Below are 21,371 nucleotides of genomic sequence, written 5' to 3' on the forward strand. Positions count from 1 at the left end.
ATAGAGTTCGGTATAATTTGTAAATAACTCTTATTTTTGGGCTTTTTAAAAAAATTTAACATTAAGAGAAAAAAAAAAAACATTTTACAGAAAAAAATGATAAATCATTCAACAACTAATTAACCACCATGAGTTGGTTTTTATAAAAATTAACGAATGACCATTTCTATAAAAAAAAAGATGGTTAAGAAAGACTTTTTTTGGTGAATTGTTTAGTAGGAAGATTATTGTGGTAAGTACTTAAGTATTACTATTTGAAAAGAGAGTTATATCATTGAGGATTGAAAGGTGTGTCATAATCTCGTAGGCCAAAGAGGGATACTAAACATATATATTTACAAAAATAAAAACTCACCCAGCTTTGGCATTGATGTTTTCAATATATTTGTTTCAGAGTTTTATCAGTAATAGACAGAATTTGGTAATACTAATAAAATAAGTCACGGTGTCGATGTTAGAAAGTGAGTAAGAATAAAAATGAAATGATATGAGCTTGGAATACAATTCAAGCAAGAAGATTCAAAAACAAAACAATTAACCCAAAGTGACAACTGACAACTGACAACATTCCTTCTTCTTCATAGGCTGACACACCACCTCATCAGTCGCGTGCGTGTGTCTTTTTTACCAACTGAAGTTTTTTGTTAACACAATTTCTTGTGACTAATACGGCCGTAACTCAAAGCTGGTGGATATAACCGTTGATGAATGATAATAATTTGATTTTTATAAAGAAAACAGACAAAAACGAAAGAGGGGGACTAATATTGACTTAACTGACATAAGAAATCTAGAAGGTGAAAAAACCACGCGCGTGTGGTAGTCAGAGACGACCAAAGAATCAACCTCGTCTACGATAAAAAAAAAACTTTTCATTATTGCTTCTTCAATAGCATCAACTGACGTAATCATGATAAGTCTACGACACAATCCCTCCACCAAACCTAACCGTTTTGGTTCAAATTTATCATTTCTAACATATAAACTAATGTTGGTACACAAAAAAAATAAAAAATAACTTATATAAACTAGTGTAACTCAACATTTAACAATTATGATTATGATTATTCTAGTTCTCTGGAGACTACTATCACTACTCGCTTTCACTGTCTAGATTCTAAGTCTGGTTAATTCATGATTACATCAACCGTTTTTGGTCGAATTTTGAAATCAAGTTTGGTTTCTAGGTTTTAGTTTCCTTAAATGTTTGTCTTTACAATGAAGTAAAGTTAAACAACATTGAGTGAGAAAGTGGCCAACTAATTCTCTCTGTACCATCAATCCAAAATTAAATTGATTTGATTTGATTAATCAAAAAGGTGGTCAGAGAAAAACAAAAGATAAAGGTTTTAAATTTCTTCCATACCAGCTAGACCCAGAATCAAAGTAATTTAACCCCCAAAAGGCAAAAACCAAAAAGAATGTGTTAGAAAAGCAACAAGAAGAAGAAGAAGAAAGCAAATTAATAGACAATAATCTTTCTTCTCTGGTTGCTTCTTTTTATTTCTTTCTCTGGAAACAGCTTTTCTCTGTTACTTTACTTCTTTCAGAAACCCCATAATCAAGAGGTTAGTTATTCATGTTGCTTGTGATTATCCCAATGATTTTGTTCTTTTGAGTTTTCGGAAATATATATCTGCTTCTAACTACCGAGTTGTGTATAATTTGTGTTTGTTAGTTTCTATGATCTATTTCTTATTTTCTTGTCTAAGTTATCTTCTAGAGTAGATGTTTTCAGGTAAAGATTTTTCTCGGTATAGTCTTAAGGAAAATTTTCCAAACAAAATCGTTAATAATACCAAAATCTGCATAAGTAAATTTCTATCTGATATAATCAGTTTACCTAATTTGGGTTAGAAAGATGGAGTTCGATATAAGATATCTTAAAAGTTAAAAAACTTTCCTTTTTCATGAAAGCTCAACAACTTCAAAATCTTTCTTTTCTGGCTGTTTCCTCTTGTCTTTGATTGTTCGACTTCTTTGGAATTAGTTTTGTTTTGTTTGAACTCTTTTGTCTGAAACTGCTGTTTCAATTTGTAATATGTTGCAGAAGTTTTTGTGGTTGAAGCTGTTCCTCCTTGGTAAAACAGAGCAATTATGCTAATTTGCGCCGTCTTTCCAAATCTTAACCTTTATCAAACTCAGTAAGCTACAATAATTGTTTATATAACCATTTTCTTGAATCAAGAAAAGCTTCAAAAAAAGTTAATGTTCTGTTTCTTGTTATGAACAGTTAAAAGGAAAGTAATGTTCGAGAAATGGGCAAGAAAGGAAATTGGTTTTCTGCAATCAAAAGGGTTTTCACACCACATTCCAAAGAGAAGCAGCTAAGCAACAACAACGTAAGAAAGCTTTTAAACACTTAAATTTGGTTTTATAAACTGAAATGATGAATTTTGTGAGATTGAAGTGTATATACATTTTGGTGTTTTATGGTTTTGTGTTTTTGAAAGCAAGAACCAGAGAGAAAGAGTGAAAACAAAGAGAAGAAGAAGAAAGGTTTTGGAAAGAAGATAAGGAATGGAGAAACCAATTCATTTCTTCCCATTTTTGGACAGCCTAGTAGTATCGAAAAGATCTTGTGTGAAGCTGAACGAGAGCATAACCTTGTCTTTAGGCCACCAAGTCCCACGGATCGAACAAAGGCATCATCAACCTCTGTTCCATCTCCTTCTGTTAGGCTTGCTTCTCCTAAAGTTCCTTCTCAGAGATATGTCTCTTCTCCAAAACCCATTTCACCAAGAGTTGCTTCCCCTCGAGTCCCTTCTCCAAAGCCGCCTTCTCCACGAGCGGTTTCGCCTAAGATTGTGCTACAACGTGAGTTTGTGCATAGACCAGAGCCAAGTCTACTGGTCAAAAATGCTTATGCAACAAAGATTCAAGCAGCTTTTAGAGGTTACATGGTAATATTGCAAAACATTCTTGATTCTGTTTTGTCACTATTAATTAGATAGTAGTATCCATAATTTAGGAGATGTAAATTTGTTTGTAGGCAAGGAGGAGTTTCAGAGCTTTGAAAGGTCTAGTCAGGCTTCAAGGAGTGGTGAGAGGACACAGCGTGAAGCGTCAAACGATGAATGCTATGAAGTATATGCAGCTTTTAGTCCGAGTCCAAACACAAGTCCAGTCACGTCGCATCCAAATGCTGGAAAACCGAGCTAAGAACGACAAAGATGACACGAAATTAGCCTCTAGCCTTGCGGTAAGTGCTCTCATTAATCTTTGGTTTCCAAGAAAAAAGCTCTCTCCATTTAACATTTATTGTTCTTTCTCGCAGTCTGAGGATTGGGACGATAGTGTGCTGACAAAAGAAGAAAAAGATGCGAGGCTGCATAGGAAGATTGATGCAATGATCAAAAGAGAACGTTCCATGGCCTATGCTTATTCTCACCAGGTATACACTCATCTCTTCTTCTTCTTACTCACCACAAACCAATGTAATGTCTGCTGGTTTTTCTCCAACAACACTCTGTGACTTTGCTTGTTTGCTACGCAGTTATGGAAAAACAGTCCAAAGTCTGCTCAGGACATTATAACAAGTGGGTTCCCACTTTGGTGGAACTGGGTGGACCGGCAGAAGAACCAAAACCAACCATTCAGGCTAACACCAACACGACCGAGCCCAAGCCCTCAGCCTCAATCTAGCAGCCAAAACCATTTCAGGCTCAACAACAGTTTCGACACTTCCACACCCAATTCATCAAAATCCACATTCGTTACTCCATCTAGACCCATTCACACTCCGCAACCATACAGTGGCAGCGTCTCAAGATACTCACGAGGAGGAGGAAGAGCCACACAAGATTCTCCTTTTAAAGATGATGATAGCCTCACAAGCTGCCCTCCATTCTCAGCTCCAAGCTACATGGCTCCAACAGTCTCAGCTAAAGCAAAACTAAGAGCAAACAGTAATCCAAAGGAGAGAATGGACCGTACACCGGTCAGCACAAACGAGAAGAGACGGAGTTCGTTCCCTCTTGGTTCGTTCAAGTGGAACAAAGGGTCATTGTTCATGAGCAGCAACAGTAACAACAAGGGTCCAGGTTCTTCTTCTTCTGGTGCTGTTGTGCTTGAGAAGCACAAAACCCTCAAATCCGTTGGAAATTTGAGTATTGATTCTACGGTTTCGATGCCTGCAACAATTGGGAGGAGGGCTTTTAACAGATTTGCGTGATTTTTTATTTTTTATTTTCTGAAACGAAAAAACCTGACTGTTTTTTTCTTTCTTTCTCAGTTGATTCTTCTTTGATTTGTTTATCTTACATCAATTTTATGAGTGGTGATTATTTTGAGTGTTTTTTTTTTGTGTTCTTGATTACGAATTTTACAGATGTAACATAATAATAAAAAGTAAACAACAAAAACAGAGGATTTGGATTGTACAGTGTGATGTTCTTATTTTTGCTTGTTAATCCCGTATCTGTCTTTTGGGCCAAGCAACAGACTTTAACCTTTTCTTTTGGGCCAAACTACAACATTCTTGAAACTAAACTAAAACCATTCAAATAGTGTTCTTTTGGTAACAAATTTATTACTTGTATCAGATTTTTTCTACAATGCATGGCATATTCAAAGAAAGATGTAATTTCGATTTTGAAAATATGGATAAAACTTTATATTAAAAAATGTAACTATATTAGAATTGGATCGATTCGGTATGCGGTATCAATGGTTACTTTGCTAAATTCAAATCATCATATATTAGTATTTTGGGAATAAAAAGTTGATAAGACTTTTGATGCGTAATGTTCAACGAAATTAATTTGAAAGCTTTAGTTGTGAAAATTGATTTGCTTTCTTCTTTTAGCTTTGATGCTTTCACACTGTTGATCCAGAAAGATTTAGTGATCAACAAACTATCCTTGTTGTAAATTTTGACCAAAGGCCCATGAAGTCAAACCTTTGACTTTTCAGTGTTTCGTCTCAGCACTCAAGAGATGGATGATAATATTCAGAGATGATCAAAATCTTTCACACAAACCAAAAAAGAAAAGCACCAATGTCTCGTGAACTTATTCTCTGCCAAATCATTCTTGTTCTGTTCCTTACTCTGTTTTACAATTCTCATGGGTACTTCGTCTCACAAGGATCTGTAGGAATCGGCTTCAACGGTTACTTCACTTTAACCAACACCACAAAACACACATTCGGTCAAGCTTTCGACAACGAGCACGTTGAAATCAAGAACTCATCGACAGGTCTCATATCATCTTTCTCAGTCAACTTCTTCTTTGCGATCGTCCCTGAACATAAGCAGCAAGGCTCACACGGTATGGCTTTCGTCATCTCTCCCACAAGAGGTCTTCCCGGAGCTTCCTCCGATCAATACCTCGGAATCTTTAACGAAACAAACAACGGTAAAATCTTGAATAACGTGATTGCTATCGAGTTAGATATACATAAAGACGAAGAGTTTGGAGATATTGATGATAATCATGTTGGGATTAACATTAATGGTTTGAGATCTGTTGCCTCTGCTTCTGCTGGTTACTATGATGATGAAGATGGAAGCTTTATAAAACTTTCTTTGATCAGCAGAAAGGTAATGAGGCTTTCGATCGTTTATAGTCATTCCGATAAACAGCTCAATGTTACTTTATTCCCTGCTGAGATCCCTGTTCCACCACGAAAACCGCTCTTGTCTTTGAACCGAGATCTCTCCCCGTATTTGCTTGAGAAAATGTATCTTGGATTCACTGCATCGACGGGTTCAGTTGGAGCAATTCATTACTTGATGGGTTGGTTTGTTAATGGAGTAATCGAGTATCCGAGATTGGACCTTGGTACAATACCAGTCCTTCCTCCATATCCAAAGAAATCGTCTAATAGAACAAAAACGGTTTTAGCGGTCTGCTTAACTGTATCTGTGATTGCTGCGTTTGTCGCCTCTTGGATCGGTTTTGTCTTCTATTTAAGGCATAAGAAGGTTAAGGAGGTTCTTGAAGAATGGGAGATTCAATATGGACCTCATAGGTTTGCTTATAAGGAGCTTTTCAATGCCACAAAGGGTTTCAAGGAGAAACAACTTCTTGGGAAAGGAGGATTTGGTCAAGTCTATAAAGGAACACTTCCGGGATCTAATGCAGATATCGCTGTCAAACGGACTTCTCATGATTCAAGACAAGGGATGAGCGAGTTTCTAGCTGAGATATCGACCATTGGGCGTCTCAGACATCCCAATTTAGTCAGGCTTTTGGGGTATTGTAGGCATAAAGAGAATCTCTACTTGGTTTATGACTTTATGCCTAATGGAAGCCTTGACAAGTATCTAAACCGTAATGAGAATCAAGAACGGCTGACTTGGGAACAACGTTTCAAGATCATCAAAGACGTTGCAACTGCTCTACTACACCTGCATCAAGAATGGGTACAAGTCATTATTCATCGAGATATCAAACCGGCTAATGTTTTAATCGACCAGGAAATGAATGCGAGGCTCGGGGACTTCGGATTGGCAAAGCTGTATGATCAGGGATTTGATCCTGTGACATCTAAAGTAGCAGGAACATTCGGGTATATCGCACCAGAGTTTCTAAGAACAGGAAGAGCAACCACAAGCACTGATGCTTACGCCTTTGGGTTAGTTATGCTTGAAGTCGTTTGTGGGAGAAGGCTGATTGAGCGACGTGCACAAGAAAATGAAGAATATCTTGTGGACTGGATCTTAGAGCTTTGGGAAAATGGGAAAATTTTCGATGCGGCAGAAGAAAGTATACGTCAAGAAGAAAACAGGGGACAACTTGAGCTTGTTTTAAAGCTCGGTGTGTTGTGTTCGCATCAAGCTGCATCGATAAGACCAGCTATGAGTGCAGTTATGCGGATTTTGAATGGAGTTTCACAGCTTCCGGATAATCTTCTTGACATTGTAAGGGCTGAGAAAATTAGAGAATGGCCTGAGACGTCAATGGAAATACTACTTGATGTGAATTCCTCTAGTACATTGGAGTTAACCTACTCTTTTGTCTCCCACGGACGCTGAAAATTTTAAGTTTACCAAATAAAGTTGATTCTTATGTACATACATTTATGTCGAAAACTTGTTTTGTAGCAGCGACACAAGGGCCACTATATTTCTGGGTATGATGTATGTACAAGTACTCCGATATCATTTTACAGACAGTTTGATATTTGATCTTCTACTAAACTTAAAAGTTAAGTGTCTCTGTAACCAGTAATGTCTTTTGTCTCTGTTTATTAGCCTCCATTGGAAAGTTCAATTGAGTGGTTATAGAAGAATCTCAGGAATCATGAGGATACGCCGATCTAAAGTTTTATGAACCAATGACTATAATTAACTCAAATCACCTTCAATCAGTTCTTCCCAATAAATCTTGTACTTCAAAATATTTCTCTTTACCCATCACAAATTCTTTTAGTCTAATCAGGATTGACGCCAAACTTCTTTGGCATAATTGATACTTAAAAGTTACAAAATTTAAACCTGTAGAAACCCTAAAGAATCTTATACACAAGATTTGATTAGAGAGAAAATATATTTGAAATTCGTAAAGAGTCAGATCTTTTGAAACCAATGAAAAGATGAAAAGCATCGGAAAGCTTTAAAAGAAAAAAAAATAGGATTTGGATTAGATAAAGAATGTAGCGACTTGTTCGAGGCCAACAATCAAGATTAGAAAACTTGATAGGCACGGAGAATCGCTATTTGTTGTTGCCAACCTTCAAGGCAACTTACGCCATTTTTATTTTGACGTCATTGCTCTGCTAATTGGCGTTCTTAAAATTTAATTGGAAACAACACTTACATACACGATTAAATAAAAAAAAACACTACAAAGCCATGGAAGACAAGAAAAGAAACTAGGACTTGGAATCGAACTTGTAGATGATTGATTGTTAAAAATCCAAGCCTTTACTGATTTATATAGAAGAAACAGAAGCGGCTGCGGAGGAAGAAGAAGAAACCCTAATTTCATTATTTTTATCAATGGGCCACAAGGCCTACTATTGATTCAAAATGGGCCCAGGTCCACGAAGCATATCATTTGTCTAACAATTATGCGTGTATGTGAAGAAAGCTATAATTGAGTCACAACTTGGCAATAATTTTCTTAGGCTCTAAGCATATATAGAACTTTCCGGAAGTCAGCTTCTCCGGAGGAATCAGAACCAACTTGGCTACAGTGGCAGCAGCCTCATCCGCCGTGTGAGTCCCCTGACCACCGGTCATAGACGTACGAGTGAAACCAGGGCATAAACAATTCACACTTAGTTTTTTGCCGTCGTAACGTCGAGCCAAAACCCTCGAGTACGCGTTTAAGGCCATCTTTGAGATGGCGTAGTCTGGCCAGTTCTCTGGCCATCCTTGCTTCTCCCAAGTCCCGCTTTTCACGTCCTGCAGAAATTGAGTCACCGTCGCATCGATTTGTTCATTGGTAAGGTCTTCACTCTCTAGGATTCGTCTTATACTAGGGCTTCTCAGTTTCTTTATGCCAAAAAACAAATCCAAATGAGTCAATTATAGATACATATATGTAATTGTATTGTTCCTTACTAACATTTTATATATTAAAATGCTTATACAACCTATATAGTATAGGTGTTAAATCATTATATCTTTCTGATATTATTCGCAATATTTGAATATGCAAAGATAATGTTTTTAAATAGTGTATGAGAAATAAATGTATTTTCTTTTCTTTTGCCGACAGTATATATGAGAAAGAGATTACAGTACATTTAATGTGCCAAGCCTTGAACTCATGTTAAGGATGCGGCTAACGGAGACGGAACGCCGAAACAACGGCAAAAGCGCCTCGGTTAAAAGCTTGGGACCGTAGAAATTGGTCTTGATAATTGTCTCTGGCTCATTGATTAAATTCTCGCCTACCGCGTTAAATGAAACGGCCGCATTGTTCACCTGAGCATGACGTACGACGCCGTAGTAATTCCATAAGAAAAAGTCCCGAACAATAAATAAATATTTGAAAAAATATTGTGTAGAATAGAAAATCATGACTTTTTATTTTGTCTATCAAGTATCCACTAATTCTTTTCTCACAACAATTAAAAAAGTAATCAAATTTCTACGAATCCATTGGAGTTCAGTCATATTTTATTTAGTAGTTGTGGACTAAATGTCTAGTTAAATGTACAATGTGTATTCATTGTAAATAATTTTTAAAAACATTTATATCAGTTTATGATTACCAGAATGTCGAGTACTCCGAAGTTGTGACGGAACCAGGAGGCGAAGGCCGCGATGGAAGAAGGATCGGAGATGTCGAGGCAGCCAAAATGAACGTTTCTAAAGCCAGTGAGGCGGAGGGAATCGGCGGCTTGGATTCCATTTTCGGCGTTTCGGGCGGTTAAAACGACAGTTAGTCCAAGCTCTAATAACCTCTTCACCACCGCAAAGCCTATACCTTTGTTTGCTCCGGTCACCACCGCTGTTGTTTCTTCCGACCACCATCTTCAATAATCACAACAGTAATAGAAACCAAGTTGATTTTTTATTTTATTTATTTGATTGAAACCAAGTTAAAAAAAAATCACTATTATTTAAATGAAACCAAGTTAAATTAGTAACAAAGTTATGTAGGAAGAGACTTTGCAGACAAAACCTAAAAAGGGTTTATTATTTACCTATTTGTTGGAGAAAGAGGAGGGATTAGATGATCCATTTTTGTTATTTTTGGAAAGCAACAAGGTGATATGATATTTATATTGATGCTAACGAATACTTGGTGAGGGGGATTATATATATGCCTTTGTAATTACATGATAGGGTTATGTAAATGGACCTGGATCTGAACACATGCATCCTATACTATTATTTGGGGAGTACAATTTATGGATTACCCTTAATTAACCTTCCCCTTTGTAAGAATTTACTTAAGAATGCCATTAGAAATAAAATTTTATAGAGTAAATTAATTCAACTCATTAAGGATAAACAAGTCAAATACTATTTTATGCAATTAATTAATTTAATTTAATTATAAAAACGAAAATCTATTATTAATTTTTTAAAAAAGAATGACCAATCAAAATGAACATATAAGATTTGATATTTAACTTACCATATTAATTTGTTATTAATCATTATACTTCACCTCTCATCTTTATATGATTCTATTTCTATAAAAAAATAAATCATTATATCATCTATACAATAAAAAAAAAGTAAAAAATTTTCTGCATATACCAAGATTTGAATTTTTAAAAACGAATATAAATTATTCAATGTATGAAAGAACAAATTTAACGGGTCAAAAATTCATATTTGAGTAATATATTCCTTATGTTTAAATATCATCAATACTTAATAGAGCAAAAATTTATGAAGTATAAATACTCTAATTTGATTTTTTGAAACAAATATTTATAATAGGCGGCGGGTTGAATATAATATATTATATGATGAAATGAGTTATGATCCTTATAACTATTTGAATATTTATATTTAATTTCATATCATTTTTTTTAAATTCATAATTTTACATAATACAATAAAAGTTTTAAAGATTTTAATTTGGAACATTTTAAAATAGTTTAATTTAATATATTAAAGAATATCATAAATATTTAATAAATTAAAAAAGATAAAATAAATTATAAATACATTAATTTAATTTTCTAAAAAGATATGTTTAAATATTTATAGTAGGCGGCAGGTTAAATGTAATGTATTATATGGTAGAAAGTTATGATCCTTATAACAGACGGCATTTTAAGATTTTATGATGAGATGAGTTAAATAAGGTTTGACACTTCTAAATATTTGAAAATTTGATTCTGCAAGCAATTTTGAAAATAATAAATAATAGATTGTGCCGCAATATTTTCATACGAATTGTAAAATAAAAATATAGACTCGACACACGGATTGAATTTGGTATTATTATATACCAAATATATGTTCATAACATATTTGATTATGTGAATAATTGGTAAATTCCGTAATTAGCTCAAACAAATCTCTATTTCAACAACCAATGAATCAGAATTTGAAAAAATAATTTCCTAAATTAATTCAAAATAATAGCTAATTTTCTTAAGTAATTCAAAATAATCTACGTTTTAGATGCGATTCATTTATGATATTTTGATTTTTGATCTAACTAAATTATATGCACTCTCATTTTGTGGTTGTTAACATAAATTAACTCATTGTTCAAACAATATTAAGTTTTTTAAAAAATAATCTTATTTTCCGTTTTCATATCTTAAAAAAAATATCCATAATTGAATACTATAGAAAAAGGAAAATATATTTATTCTAATATTTTATATAGGGACTGACAAAAAAATATTATTATTTTTATTTACTATTATAATATATCACAACTTTATTCTAAAACATAAAATTTATAAATTTTGTAATAAATGAAATTCAACCCGTACTGTAGTACGGGTGATGATCTAGTATTAATTTATAAATACTTAACATATGGTTGTGTTCGTGTGTGACGGTGCCCGAAAACAAAAGAATAAAATATCCAAGAACTCGTGAATAATGCCGTAAATAATGTAAGTTATTAAAATATATATCGGTAAGTTGTTAACGTCCATTGGTTCTTATAAGTTTTGGATATTCGACTATTAGTTTTCTTTCTCCACCTTTAATGTTTTAGACGACAAACCTAATCTTATAGATTTCTGAGATTATTGTTTTTTTTCGTGCTTGATGAAAGAAGTTTTGGATGAACAAAAGTGAAATGTTTATGTCTGCGTTTATTGACCCCAAATTTGATAATATAAGCAATTCATTTGATTGTATCCAATGTCATTAAGGAATCTTGAACTAAAATTGTTTCCTTTTATATCGTAAAACTTTATCCCCTCGCTCTTATACAAATACGTATTATTCATTTTAGTATATTGTCGACAATTTTATTTTTATTTTTAGAATATTGCCTTTATGAACAACTTCGACCTAGCTATAAGTAAAAGATGTATTTCAAACCTCTTTGATGTTTGATATTTTTGGATTCAAACATGTCCCGTACGTACCTAGCTATATCAGGTTTTCATATATGTGGAACAGATCCGAACGAAATATTTATTAGAATATGGGCTTCCAACTCAAAACCAATTGGCAATGAGTGGAGAGGCCCATATATCTTATATACTAATCAAGATCTCTTGTCCTTTCCAATGTGGGATAATATTATCCCTAATACGCCCCCTCGAGATGATGGCTCTAGCCATTGATCTCGGTATGCTCGGGCATGGATCGGCGGGCCAACTATTGGGCCGGGCCGATGGTGGATTGGATTTGGACATGTACGGATCGGGCTCTGATACCATATTAAAATATGGGCTTCCAACTCAAAACCAATTGGCAATGAGTGGAGAGGCCCATATATCTTATATACTAATCAAGATCTCTTGTCCTTTCCAATGTGGGATAATATTATCCCTAATAATATTTAGAGTAGTTGAGTTGATATGGTCATGTATATTATTGTAGTGGTCTAGAGGAAAAAAGGAGTAGAATATTGACTAAGAGCGTTTAATTTATTGTTTAATGCTTTGCATGCTTCAATTAAGAAAACCCTTTTAAGTTAAGACATAAAATTATTAGTTTTAAAAGTTCAAAGTTCTTGACTAATGAACTAAGACAGAGATGAGAGTTAGTGGGATTTAGGCATGTGCTTGCTTCATCATTGGGCTTATTAATAAAGTTTTATTTCATCAAGCATAATATAAAACGTATAGTCAGCTTTGCCGCCACTTCTGATGGTTTAAGTATTGGACCACTGTGTACGTGATATAGCATTGTAGGTGTAGGTGTTGGAGATGATTTCTGGGTGTCTTTATCAATACGGAATCTTACCAAGTCATTTCTAAGTGTTGCATCTATAAACCAATTATTGGAGACTAAACAAAAAGTAATATACATGGTTTGCACATTGTGCTATATGTTTATACTTTAATTAGATATATAACTCAAAAACACCTTTATTGCCTAACAGTCTTTGGTCGGAGGGGTTTGGTGAGCAAGATATCAATATTATTATAAACAGGAAAAGGGAATCTTTCTGGTTTAAACACATACACTAATCTCCATGCACCAAAAAAAAAAAAAAAAAAAAAGAAGCTAACGAGTTAAGCTACTTTGATAATCTTGGCCTCTGATTCTGTCCTAAGAGCAGACAAATGAATGCAATCGTCTGGGGGTTTCTTGTGTCGGTTATGCTCTTGTGGAAGGCCAAGATGCAATTTGTTTTTGTTATGGATCTACAAACTCGAACAACAAAACTTCGAAAGCAACAAAGAAAAAGCATGTTAGAACCCAAAAGTAAAGCCCTTGATATTAAAGAAACAAGAACATAAAAATCTAATTTGGAGATAAAATTAAAGATTTACTGATTTATGTAGGAACCAATAAGAAACCCTAATTTGTATTTGCACAATAAAGAAAACCCTAATTTCTTGATTTATCAAATGGACGAAACAGAGCAAGCTATTGAATCTATAGACTAATGAAGATACATCATACATGTGCATAAAAAACTATGTTTTGTGTGTGTAAGATTCTTCTTTCGGGTTTCATCTCCCATGGGAGATGAAAGAATTTGTAAACGTCAATGTAGCAATTGAATTCACATCAAATAGTATTTCCATTGATGTCTCAGGACGCCCTTTCAATATCTCATCTCTTACTACATCAAGAAGATTATCTGGAAGCTGCACAACACCATTCAAGATCCGCATAACCCACACTCATATCCGGTCTTATTGATTCAGATTGATGCGCACACAACACCCCTAGCTTCAAAACCAGCTCAATCTCTCCCCTGTTTTGTTCTTGACGTGTACTTTCCTCTGCCGCATCGAAAATGTTCCCATGTTCCCAAAGCTCTAAGATCCAATCCACAAGTACTTCTTCATTTTCCTCTGCACGTCGGTCTATCAACCTTCTACCACAAACTATTTCAAGCATTACCAACCCAAATGCGTAAACATCAGTGCTTGTAGTCGCTCTTCCTGTTCTAATAAACTCTGGTGCGATATACCCTAATGTTCCCGCTACTCTCGATGTCTGAGGATCAAATCCCTGATCATACAGCTTCGCCAGTCGGAAATCCCCGAGCCTCGCATTCATATCGTGGTCGATGAGAACATTAGCCGGTTTGATATCTCTATGAATGATGACTTGTGCCCATTCTTGATGCAGGTGCAGTAGAGCAGATGCAACGTCTTTGATGATCTTGAAACGTTGTTCCCAAGTCAGCCTTTCTTGATTCTCATTCCGGTTTAGATACTTGTCAAGGCTTCCATTAGGCATATAGTCATACACTAAGTAGAGATTCTCTTTCTGCTTACAATATCCCAAAAGCCTGACTAGATTTGGATGTCTGAGACGACCAATGGTTGAAATCTCGGCTAGAAACTCGCTCATCCCGGAAGTGTTCCTTTATAGACTTGACCAAAGCCTCCTCTTCCAAGAAGTTGTTTCTCCTTGAAACCCTTTGTGGCATTGAAAAGCTCCTTATAAGCAAACCTATGAGGTCCATATTGAATCTCCCATTCTTCAAGAACCTCTTTAACCTTCTTGTGCCTCCAATAAAAGACGAAACCGATCTTGTCGATGCTGTGTAGCCATAATACATCTCCTCCAAAAAATACGGGGAGAGATCTCGATTCAAAGACAGTTTGTGCTGATCAAGGTTGACTATAAAGTATCGAAAGCCTCATTACCTTTGTGCTGATCAAGGAAAGTTTGTTAAAATTTCCACCTTTATCATCATAGTAACCAGCAGAAGCAGAGACAACAGATGCCAAACCATTAATGTTAATCCCAACATGATTATCATCAATATCTCCAAACTCTTCGTCTTTTTGTATATCTAACTCGATAGCTATCACGTGATTTCATGTTTTACCGTTGCTTGTTTCATTGAATAATCCGAGGTACTGATCTGAGGAAGCTCCTGAAAGGCCTACCGTAGGAGAGATGCCGGAAGACATGCCGGGTGAACCGGACTGTTTTTATTGGGGAACAGGAGATCGACCGAGATCGACGACGGTCGAGATAAGCCCAAGAAAAAGGAAATCATGAAGATCAAGAAGGAACTAGAAGATTATCATATATTAGTTTGGAATATTTACATTTATCTCTAAAATATATTTTACATTTATCTTTATCTTAATTTAGGAAATTAGGTTTAGTCTTTCTCTATATATATCGATGTATTTTAGAACATGAATCTTATGAGAGTATAATTATAATTTATCATGGTATCAGAGCTTTGATCTTATTCCTATGGCTTAAGGTTTTGTTTGCTTCTGCTACTACTAAAACTAAAAAAAAAAAAAAAAAAAAAAAAAGAAGAGTTACGTACGTGATCCTCTTAGTGATTCGTGTTGTTGGTTTGGTCAATTGTTTGGCCTCGTTTGATTCATATTTGGCTAGCAAGTTTGCTAGTTCCGTTAAAAAAAAAAAAAAAAAAAAAGAAAGAAGAAAGAAGGCGATGTTGGTTTGTTGATGTCACCACCACTACAAAGATGGCATGAACAAACAATAAAGTTTGGCATGAAGATTATTCCGACGGATACGATGCTGATCCGGAGGTATTTGAATCCGACACAAGTTTCTTCATGAACAAGAAGTTCGAAGAGCGACCAAAACTTGTGATCTAAAACCGATGGAGATACACAACTACGAAAGATGTATTTTCCACCGTTGATGACCCTACGATCGGGTATAAACGTCGATGACCTAACGGCTGGGTATTGTAGCCGCATTAAACCCTACGATCGGGTATAAACATCGATGACCTAACGGCTGGGTTTTGTAGCCGCTTTGACCCTACGACCGGGTATAAACGTCGATGATGACCCGACGGCCGGGTATAAAGCCGTTATTCTGATGATTTGTCCAATCTCACTCGTGTTACCACGTATGAGCTTGCCAGGGGTATTGGGGAACAGGAGATCGACCGAGATCGACGGTCGAGATGAGAAGCCCAAGAATAAGGAAATCATGAAGATCAAGAAGGATCTAGAAGATTATCATATATTAGTTTGGAATATTTACATTTATCTCTAAAGTATATTTTACATTTATCTTTATCTTAATTTAGGAAATTAGGTTTAGTCTTTCTCTATATATATCGATGTATTTTAGAACATGAATCTTATGAGAGTCTAATTATAATTCTTTCTAAACACTTTTTGTGTTTTTACTCTCATCAATTTATCAGTTTTTGCTCTCATCAATTTATCAGTTTTTGCTCAGGGACTATTCCAAAGAGGAAATGGAAGCAGAAAGACGAATTCTTGATGGAAATGGATTTGTTGTTGAAAGTTAAACCGGAGGAATGTGATATGAGACTATGGTTAGGTTGATTAGGCCATGGTTAGGACGTTCTAATTAATTAGTTTTGGTGTTTTATTTTATGAAATTGGTTTTCATATTTTCCTTTTTATGTTAAAAGTGTTTTTTTTTATGCATTAGGGTTATGATTAAATAAGGAATCAACTTCCAAGAATAAACCTTAAAAGGAAGCTTAGCTTAAATCTCATTCTTATTTCTCACGCTAACAAACGTAACGGTTACGAGATAAAAGACAAATCTTTGGCTCGTATCAGAATGATTCTTGGTGTTCGTTAAATTGGTGTCACCAATGGAGTTGTTAGTTGCAGATCGGTCCAGTTGCCATTGGAGTTGTAAGTAGATGAAGACAGAGTAAAGAACAGAACAAGAACTATATGCAAGACTTTGAGTTCACGAGCCGTATTAGGATTTTTTTTTTTTTTTTTTTGTATTCTACTTGTGGGAAGATTTTGATCTTATGCGATATTTAGCATCTCAATGAGAGTTAAGTAAGAGCATAAAAGAATTCCAAACTGCAAAAGTAGGGTAAAGAAGAATGGGAACGAACGTTCTCGTGTTTTTTCCTATATTAAAAATTATTCAAAGCAATTATGGTGGGATTTGTATAAACCACCGACTTTCTGACCATAAGAAAAATTATGGATCAAAGTTTCAAAACTTTTTTATGATCTTAAATGATAAAAACTGTGTGAAAACAGAAAAACATCAAAAAGTTTAAAAGCAATAATCGAACAAAGTTTCACATCCAAAGTTTTGACCACAAAGTTTTTGACATGTTTTAATGAAGATTCTGACAAATTTTATATTCGTCTACAAGAAAAAAAAGTAAAGTTGTATGTCACTACTCTGTCATCGTTTGATCATTATATATCAGAGACAACAATTTTTAGGTTAACAAGAGAAATAAATAGGGATCATTCATTTGTCCAATTGTATATAATTAACCTTTGGGGATTTCCGACAGAAATGTTGAGTAAAACATAGACTAATGATGGATATCCAAAGTAGAACTCAAACCACTTTCACTAATGCCTAATTGATGAAAATATATTGCTTAGCACTCAGACTGTAATTATGGAAGAAAGAGATTTGCAGAAGTAGACCAACTTGCTAATGTTCATACCTCAGGCTGCATTTTCTCCACCTCTTCCCGGATAGACTGGAACAGCGGGGTTGATAGATATCGCTCCCCGAAGCTCGGGAAAACAACCTGAAAAACCGAATTCATAGATTCATTAACAGTCGAGATTTAATTACATAATCAATCTCTTCGCTACCTACTTAGATGATCTTTCTACACAGAAGATGTAAAAAGCTAACTAGCCAAGTGACTTTATTGTTGATTATTTGGTTTAGTATTGGAGACTTTAATAATCCTCAAATCCATCTTAAGATGTTTTCTAAAGAAATCCAGAGATTTGATGCACAAAGACCCCTGCATCACCTTTTTGTTTTCGAGACATAACACATAACTGAAACCGAAAAGACTTACAGCTATGAGTTTTCCAGCATTCTCAGGTCTCTTCGCGACCCTGATTGCAGCAGCAGCAGCAGCTCCAGATGATATACCAACCTGACAAAATTATTACCTTCACGTATAAATCTTGTGTAATTTCCACCTTTCACATGCAACATGACACCACGGCATACGTGTGGTTCCCACTCAGAAATCATAAATGCTACAAACAACTGACCATCAAGCCTTCCTTAAGAGCTAGTTGCTTTGCGGTTTCTATAGCTTCCTCACTTGAAATCTGGTAAACGCAAAAAGAAGATGGTAATTAACATGCCAATAAGAACATTTAAGAAATAAATTGACAAAAGAATTGTGGATGTCTTGCGGAAACCAGATAAATTGTATAACCATACAGAATCCAACAAAATAAATCATACCGCTATGACTTCATCCATAATTTTCTGATCCAAATTCTTAGGTATAAATCCAGCTCCAATTCCTTGAATCTTGTGAGGTCCTGTATAAAAATGCAAGAGACAGAAAAATAAGTGAATATTAAATCATTGTTCGAAAACACGAAAACAAAATTACTGATTGCTAACTATTGGTAAGCCTTACCCGGTTTGCCACCAGAAAGTATATCGCTTTCGGTGGGTTCTACACCAATAACCTGGTACATGTAAACATCAAATAATTAAGTACGAATTATATTGCTTCAATGAACATACAATGCTGTCTAAATAACACCTGCAAATGTACTCCAGCTAAGATTGAAACCTTTTAACTTTTGCATTTACCTGCGTTTTGGGATTTTTCTCTTTAATAAATCGACCAACACCAGTGATAGTTCCACCAGTTCCAATTCCTGCAACAAATATATCCACCTTGCCCTTTGTATCTTCCCAGATCTCAGGACCAGTAGTCTCGTAATGAATCTGCGTATATTTAAATTTGCAGTTTATAAACGTGAAAAGAGAACCTCACAGAAGATCAGCCACTCGCCTCTTTGCTTGTACAATATAAGTGAACACCACTTCTGTTACATACTTGTGGGGATTCTCTAAATGCAAGTGAGTTTCTAATTATCTCTAACTTAACTTTTCAGTTCTCTTCTTATGGTACATGACTAGAGCAGAAACCAACTCATGACAGAAATAAGGAAAAATATAAACCACAAACCTTTGGATTCGCAGGGTTGTCAAACTGTTGGAGCATGTAGGCATCAGGAGTGTTTTTCAAAATTTCTTCAGCCTTATGAACCGCTCCAGTCATGCCTTTAGCAGGATCTGTTAATACAAGCTCAGCTCCAAATGCCTTTAAAAGAACCCTTCTTTCCATACTCATGGACGATGGCATTGTCAAGATAAGTCTATAGCCTCTTGAAGCAGCGATGAATGCTAGGCCAATACCCGTGTTTCCACTTGTAGGTTCCACAAGAACACTCTAAATAATAAGTACATGAAGGAGATGAAGTCAGAGATTAACCAACCGGACTGTACGATTTCTATGACTGTAAACGCTGGTCTCATCCATAAATCTTTACAAAAGAAAGATCGATACCTTTCCAGGTGAGATAAGTCCATTTTGCTCAGCATCAGTAACCATACTGTACCCAATCCTGAGATTCGTGAAACATAAAAGTTAAGACTTGAAAGGTTCAACTAAAAACATACAATCAGGCCATACAAGACTCAGGATACACACCTATCCTTGACACTGCAACATGGCTCCATGATCTCGAGTTTGGCAGCAATATTTGCTACACAACCCTTGGCTATACTATTCAAGTACACCATAGGAGTTTTCCCAATGAGCTGAATCAAGTAAAGAACAATGATTGAAATGTAAGTAAATTCCGAACCATTTAAAAAGCAATCAAGCAAATGTTTTAGTTATGACATGCGACGTCGATGGGAAAAGCTTCTGAAAATTCTACATTTTGCATTCTCCATCAGCTACAGCTAATCAAGTTTCAAATTTTAGTGGACAATCACACTTTTGCGAACATTCCAATAGAGGAAAGTTAAAAATTTGATCACCAATTTAAGTTTCCTCTTTGAAAAATTCCATCAGTTTCAATTTGAATTATAACCTGAGACACATTGTCAGCGATGTTGAGTCCATCAGCTCCACTCTCCCGCTTAACAGCCTCACAGACAACAGATGGATCTCGTTCCGAGCCATCAGCAAAACTCCGACTCTGCCTCTTCATCGCTAGAGAGAAATCCGAAGGTGTTACACGAGCGGAGGAGAATGAGAGAGAAGAGATCTCCGGCGAGCATCTGAAACGACGGAGACTAGAAGAAGAAGAAGAAGAAGAAGTCAACGGATTAAGGAGTAAAGCAGAGGAAGATGTTGCGGCCATGGATGTGTTGCAGCTTCGCTTTCCCAAAAGTGTAGACAAGATTTGAGATGCGAGCTTAGCTTCGCGGTTAAACCTTGAAGCCATGATCATCGCCGCCATGATCCTACTTTTTTACTTTATTTCTGGGAAAACGACGTCGATTGAATTTTCAGATACAGTCCATTTTTAGACCAAGCTTTCAACTTTATAATAAGTTTCATTTTTATATTTTATACAAAAAAGTTAATATGTTTTTTTTTTTTTTTTTAACCAAGTGAAGTGACTACACTGACCAAAAGTGAACGTGGAGAGAGAATGTGTTCTTATACTAGTTATTTATTTTTTTTTTGGTAAGTTATAGGTAGTTTTTTAGAGATAGATCTTAGTAATATTTAAATAATTTATTTGTAAAAGTGATTGTTAAGAGATAGTATTTTTGAGTTAAGATTTTTGTGTGATTAATGGTAGGCTCTTAACATGTGGTTCTTAGAAAAAAAAAATATTAATATAAAAATAAAATTTATAATTATAGAAAATTTAATAATTGTTGCAAATTAAAAAAATTAAAACATACATGAAATACAATTTATAATATAAATCACAAATATTTTAAACTTAATTTCTTCTATATTTTGTCCATATATGCTCGACCAAATCATTCTTTAATTGTTGATGCATACCTCGATCACGAACTCGAGCTCTATTATCAAAAAAATTAGAAGGCGTATCTGTAGAATATATGAAATCCGCCCAATCAAAACGTGACACGTGGCACCTCTTAGGTATTAAAGTAATTTAAATTAAATAGTTAATACTTTAAATTACCTAAGATTCAGCTAACATCCCCTATAACGATGCTCTATACTAGTTATTTGTCCCTTCCTACTTCCCAAGTCTGGTCAACTTTTTTTTTTTTTTTGTAATTAATCTATATCATCTTGGATCCGTTGCGGTTGGAGAAACGAGTGTGTTCATAGCTGTTTCTTCTGTTTACTCTGTTGATGCTTTAGATGCTATATAACAAGTTCTTGATCGATGAGCTTTTAAAGCCACTGTCCTGATTTGGAAGGAAATTTATAGTTATGGAGAGGTGTGAAAGGAGAAACCAGAGTTTATGGAGAGAAAATTAGAGCTTGCAGAGAATAATATAGAGTGTTTTGGGAAGAAATCTGTGGTTGAAGCACATAGAAGCGTTTGTTGTGGAAGTAAAGTTAAAGTTGAAGATGAAGACAGTTAAAAACTCTTGTTCGTGAATTTGACATGGT

The 21,371-nt window shown here is 35.0% G+C and overlaps 4 protein-coding genes and 1 pseudogene across 7 annotated transcripts; 2 read left to right on the plus strand and 3 right to left on the minus strand.

The window, feature by feature from the left end:
- Positions 1 to 1,295: 1,295 nt before the first annotated feature.
- LOC9312588 (protein IQ-DOMAIN 14) lies at positions 1,296 to 4,382 on the plus strand. 3 transcript variants are annotated; one of them, XM_021024462.1, is made up of 7 exons: positions 1,307 to 1,568; positions 2,051 to 2,144; positions 2,234 to 2,342; positions 2,454 to 2,903; positions 2,993 to 3,202; positions 3,278 to 3,394; positions 3,497 to 4,382. In XM_021024462.1, the coding sequence occupies exons 3-7, from the start codon at positions 2,259 to 2,261 to the stop codon at positions 4,172 to 4,174; spliced, it is 1,539 nt and encodes a 512-aa protein (XP_020880121.1). In that variant the 5' UTR covers positions 1,307 to 1,568; positions 2,051 to 2,144; positions 2,234 to 2,258; the 3' UTR covers positions 4,175 to 4,382. The 3 variants fall into 3 exon arrangements, with proteins under 3 accessions (XP_020880119.1, XP_020880121.1, XP_020880120.1); XM_021024460.1 differs by having other exon boundaries at positions 1,296 to 1,568; positions 2,993 to 3,394; XM_021024461.1 differs by lacking the exon at positions 1,307 to 1,568 and adding an exon at positions 1,608 to 1,738 and having other exon boundaries at positions 2,993 to 3,394.
- A 440-nt stretch (positions 4,383 to 4,822) lies between these two features.
- LOC9312589 (L-type lectin-domain containing receptor kinase V.5) lies at positions 4,823 to 7,168 on the plus strand. Its single transcript, XM_002876475.2, has one exon. The coding sequence runs from the start codon at positions 4,958 to 4,960 to the stop codon at positions 6,977 to 6,979; it is 2,022 nt and encodes a 673-aa protein (XP_002876521.2). The 5' UTR covers positions 4,823 to 4,957; the 3' UTR covers positions 6,980 to 7,168.
- Positions 7,169 to 7,579: 411 nt separating this feature from the next.
- Positions 7,580 to 11,989, minus strand: LOC9312590 (salutaridine reductase). Its single transcript, XM_021024464.1, has 4 exons — positions 11,468 to 11,989; positions 9,169 to 9,430; positions 8,696 to 8,878; positions 7,580 to 8,443 (listed from the first exon to the last, which is right to left on the minus strand). Exons 1-4 carry the CDS (start codon positions 11,530 to 11,532, stop codon positions 8,048 to 8,050), a joined length of 906 nt encoding a protein of 301 aa, XP_020880123.1. The 5' UTR covers positions 11,533 to 11,989; the 3' UTR covers positions 7,580 to 8,047.
- Positions 11,990 to 12,493: 504 nt separating this feature from the next.
- Positions 12,494 to 14,958, minus strand: LOC9314355 (annotated as a pseudogene).
- A 2,239-nt stretch (positions 14,959 to 17,197) lies between these two features.
- On the minus strand, positions 17,198 to 20,333 carry LOC9314356 (cysteine synthase, mitochondrial). 2 transcript variants are annotated; one of them, XM_021024463.1, is made up of 10 exons: positions 19,855 to 20,333; positions 19,467 to 19,576; positions 19,323 to 19,380; positions 18,942 to 19,205; positions 18,560 to 18,697; positions 18,381 to 18,432; positions 18,200 to 18,279; positions 18,001 to 18,060; positions 17,799 to 17,879; positions 17,198 to 17,516 (listed from the first exon to the last, which is right to left on the minus strand). In XM_021024463.1, exons 1-10 carry the CDS (start codon positions 20,224 to 20,226, stop codon positions 17,424 to 17,426), a joined length of 1,308 nt encoding a protein of 435 aa, XP_020880122.1. In that variant the 5' UTR covers positions 20,227 to 20,333; the 3' UTR covers positions 17,198 to 17,423. The 2 variants fall into 2 exon arrangements, with proteins under 2 accessions (XP_020880122.1, XP_002878288.1); XM_002878242.2 differs by having other exon boundaries at positions 17,417 to 17,502; positions 17,786 to 17,879; positions 19,855 to 20,302.
- Between the last annotated feature and the right edge of the window lie 1,038 nt (positions 20,334 to 21,371).

Source organism: Arabidopsis lyrata, assembly GCF_000004255.2.
Source record: "Arabidopsis lyrata subsp. lyrata unplaced genomic scaffold ARALYscaffold_5, whole genome shotgun sequence".
NCBI classification, from domain to species: Eukaryota; Viridiplantae; Streptophyta; class Magnoliopsida; order Brassicales; family Brassicaceae; genus Arabidopsis; species Arabidopsis lyrata.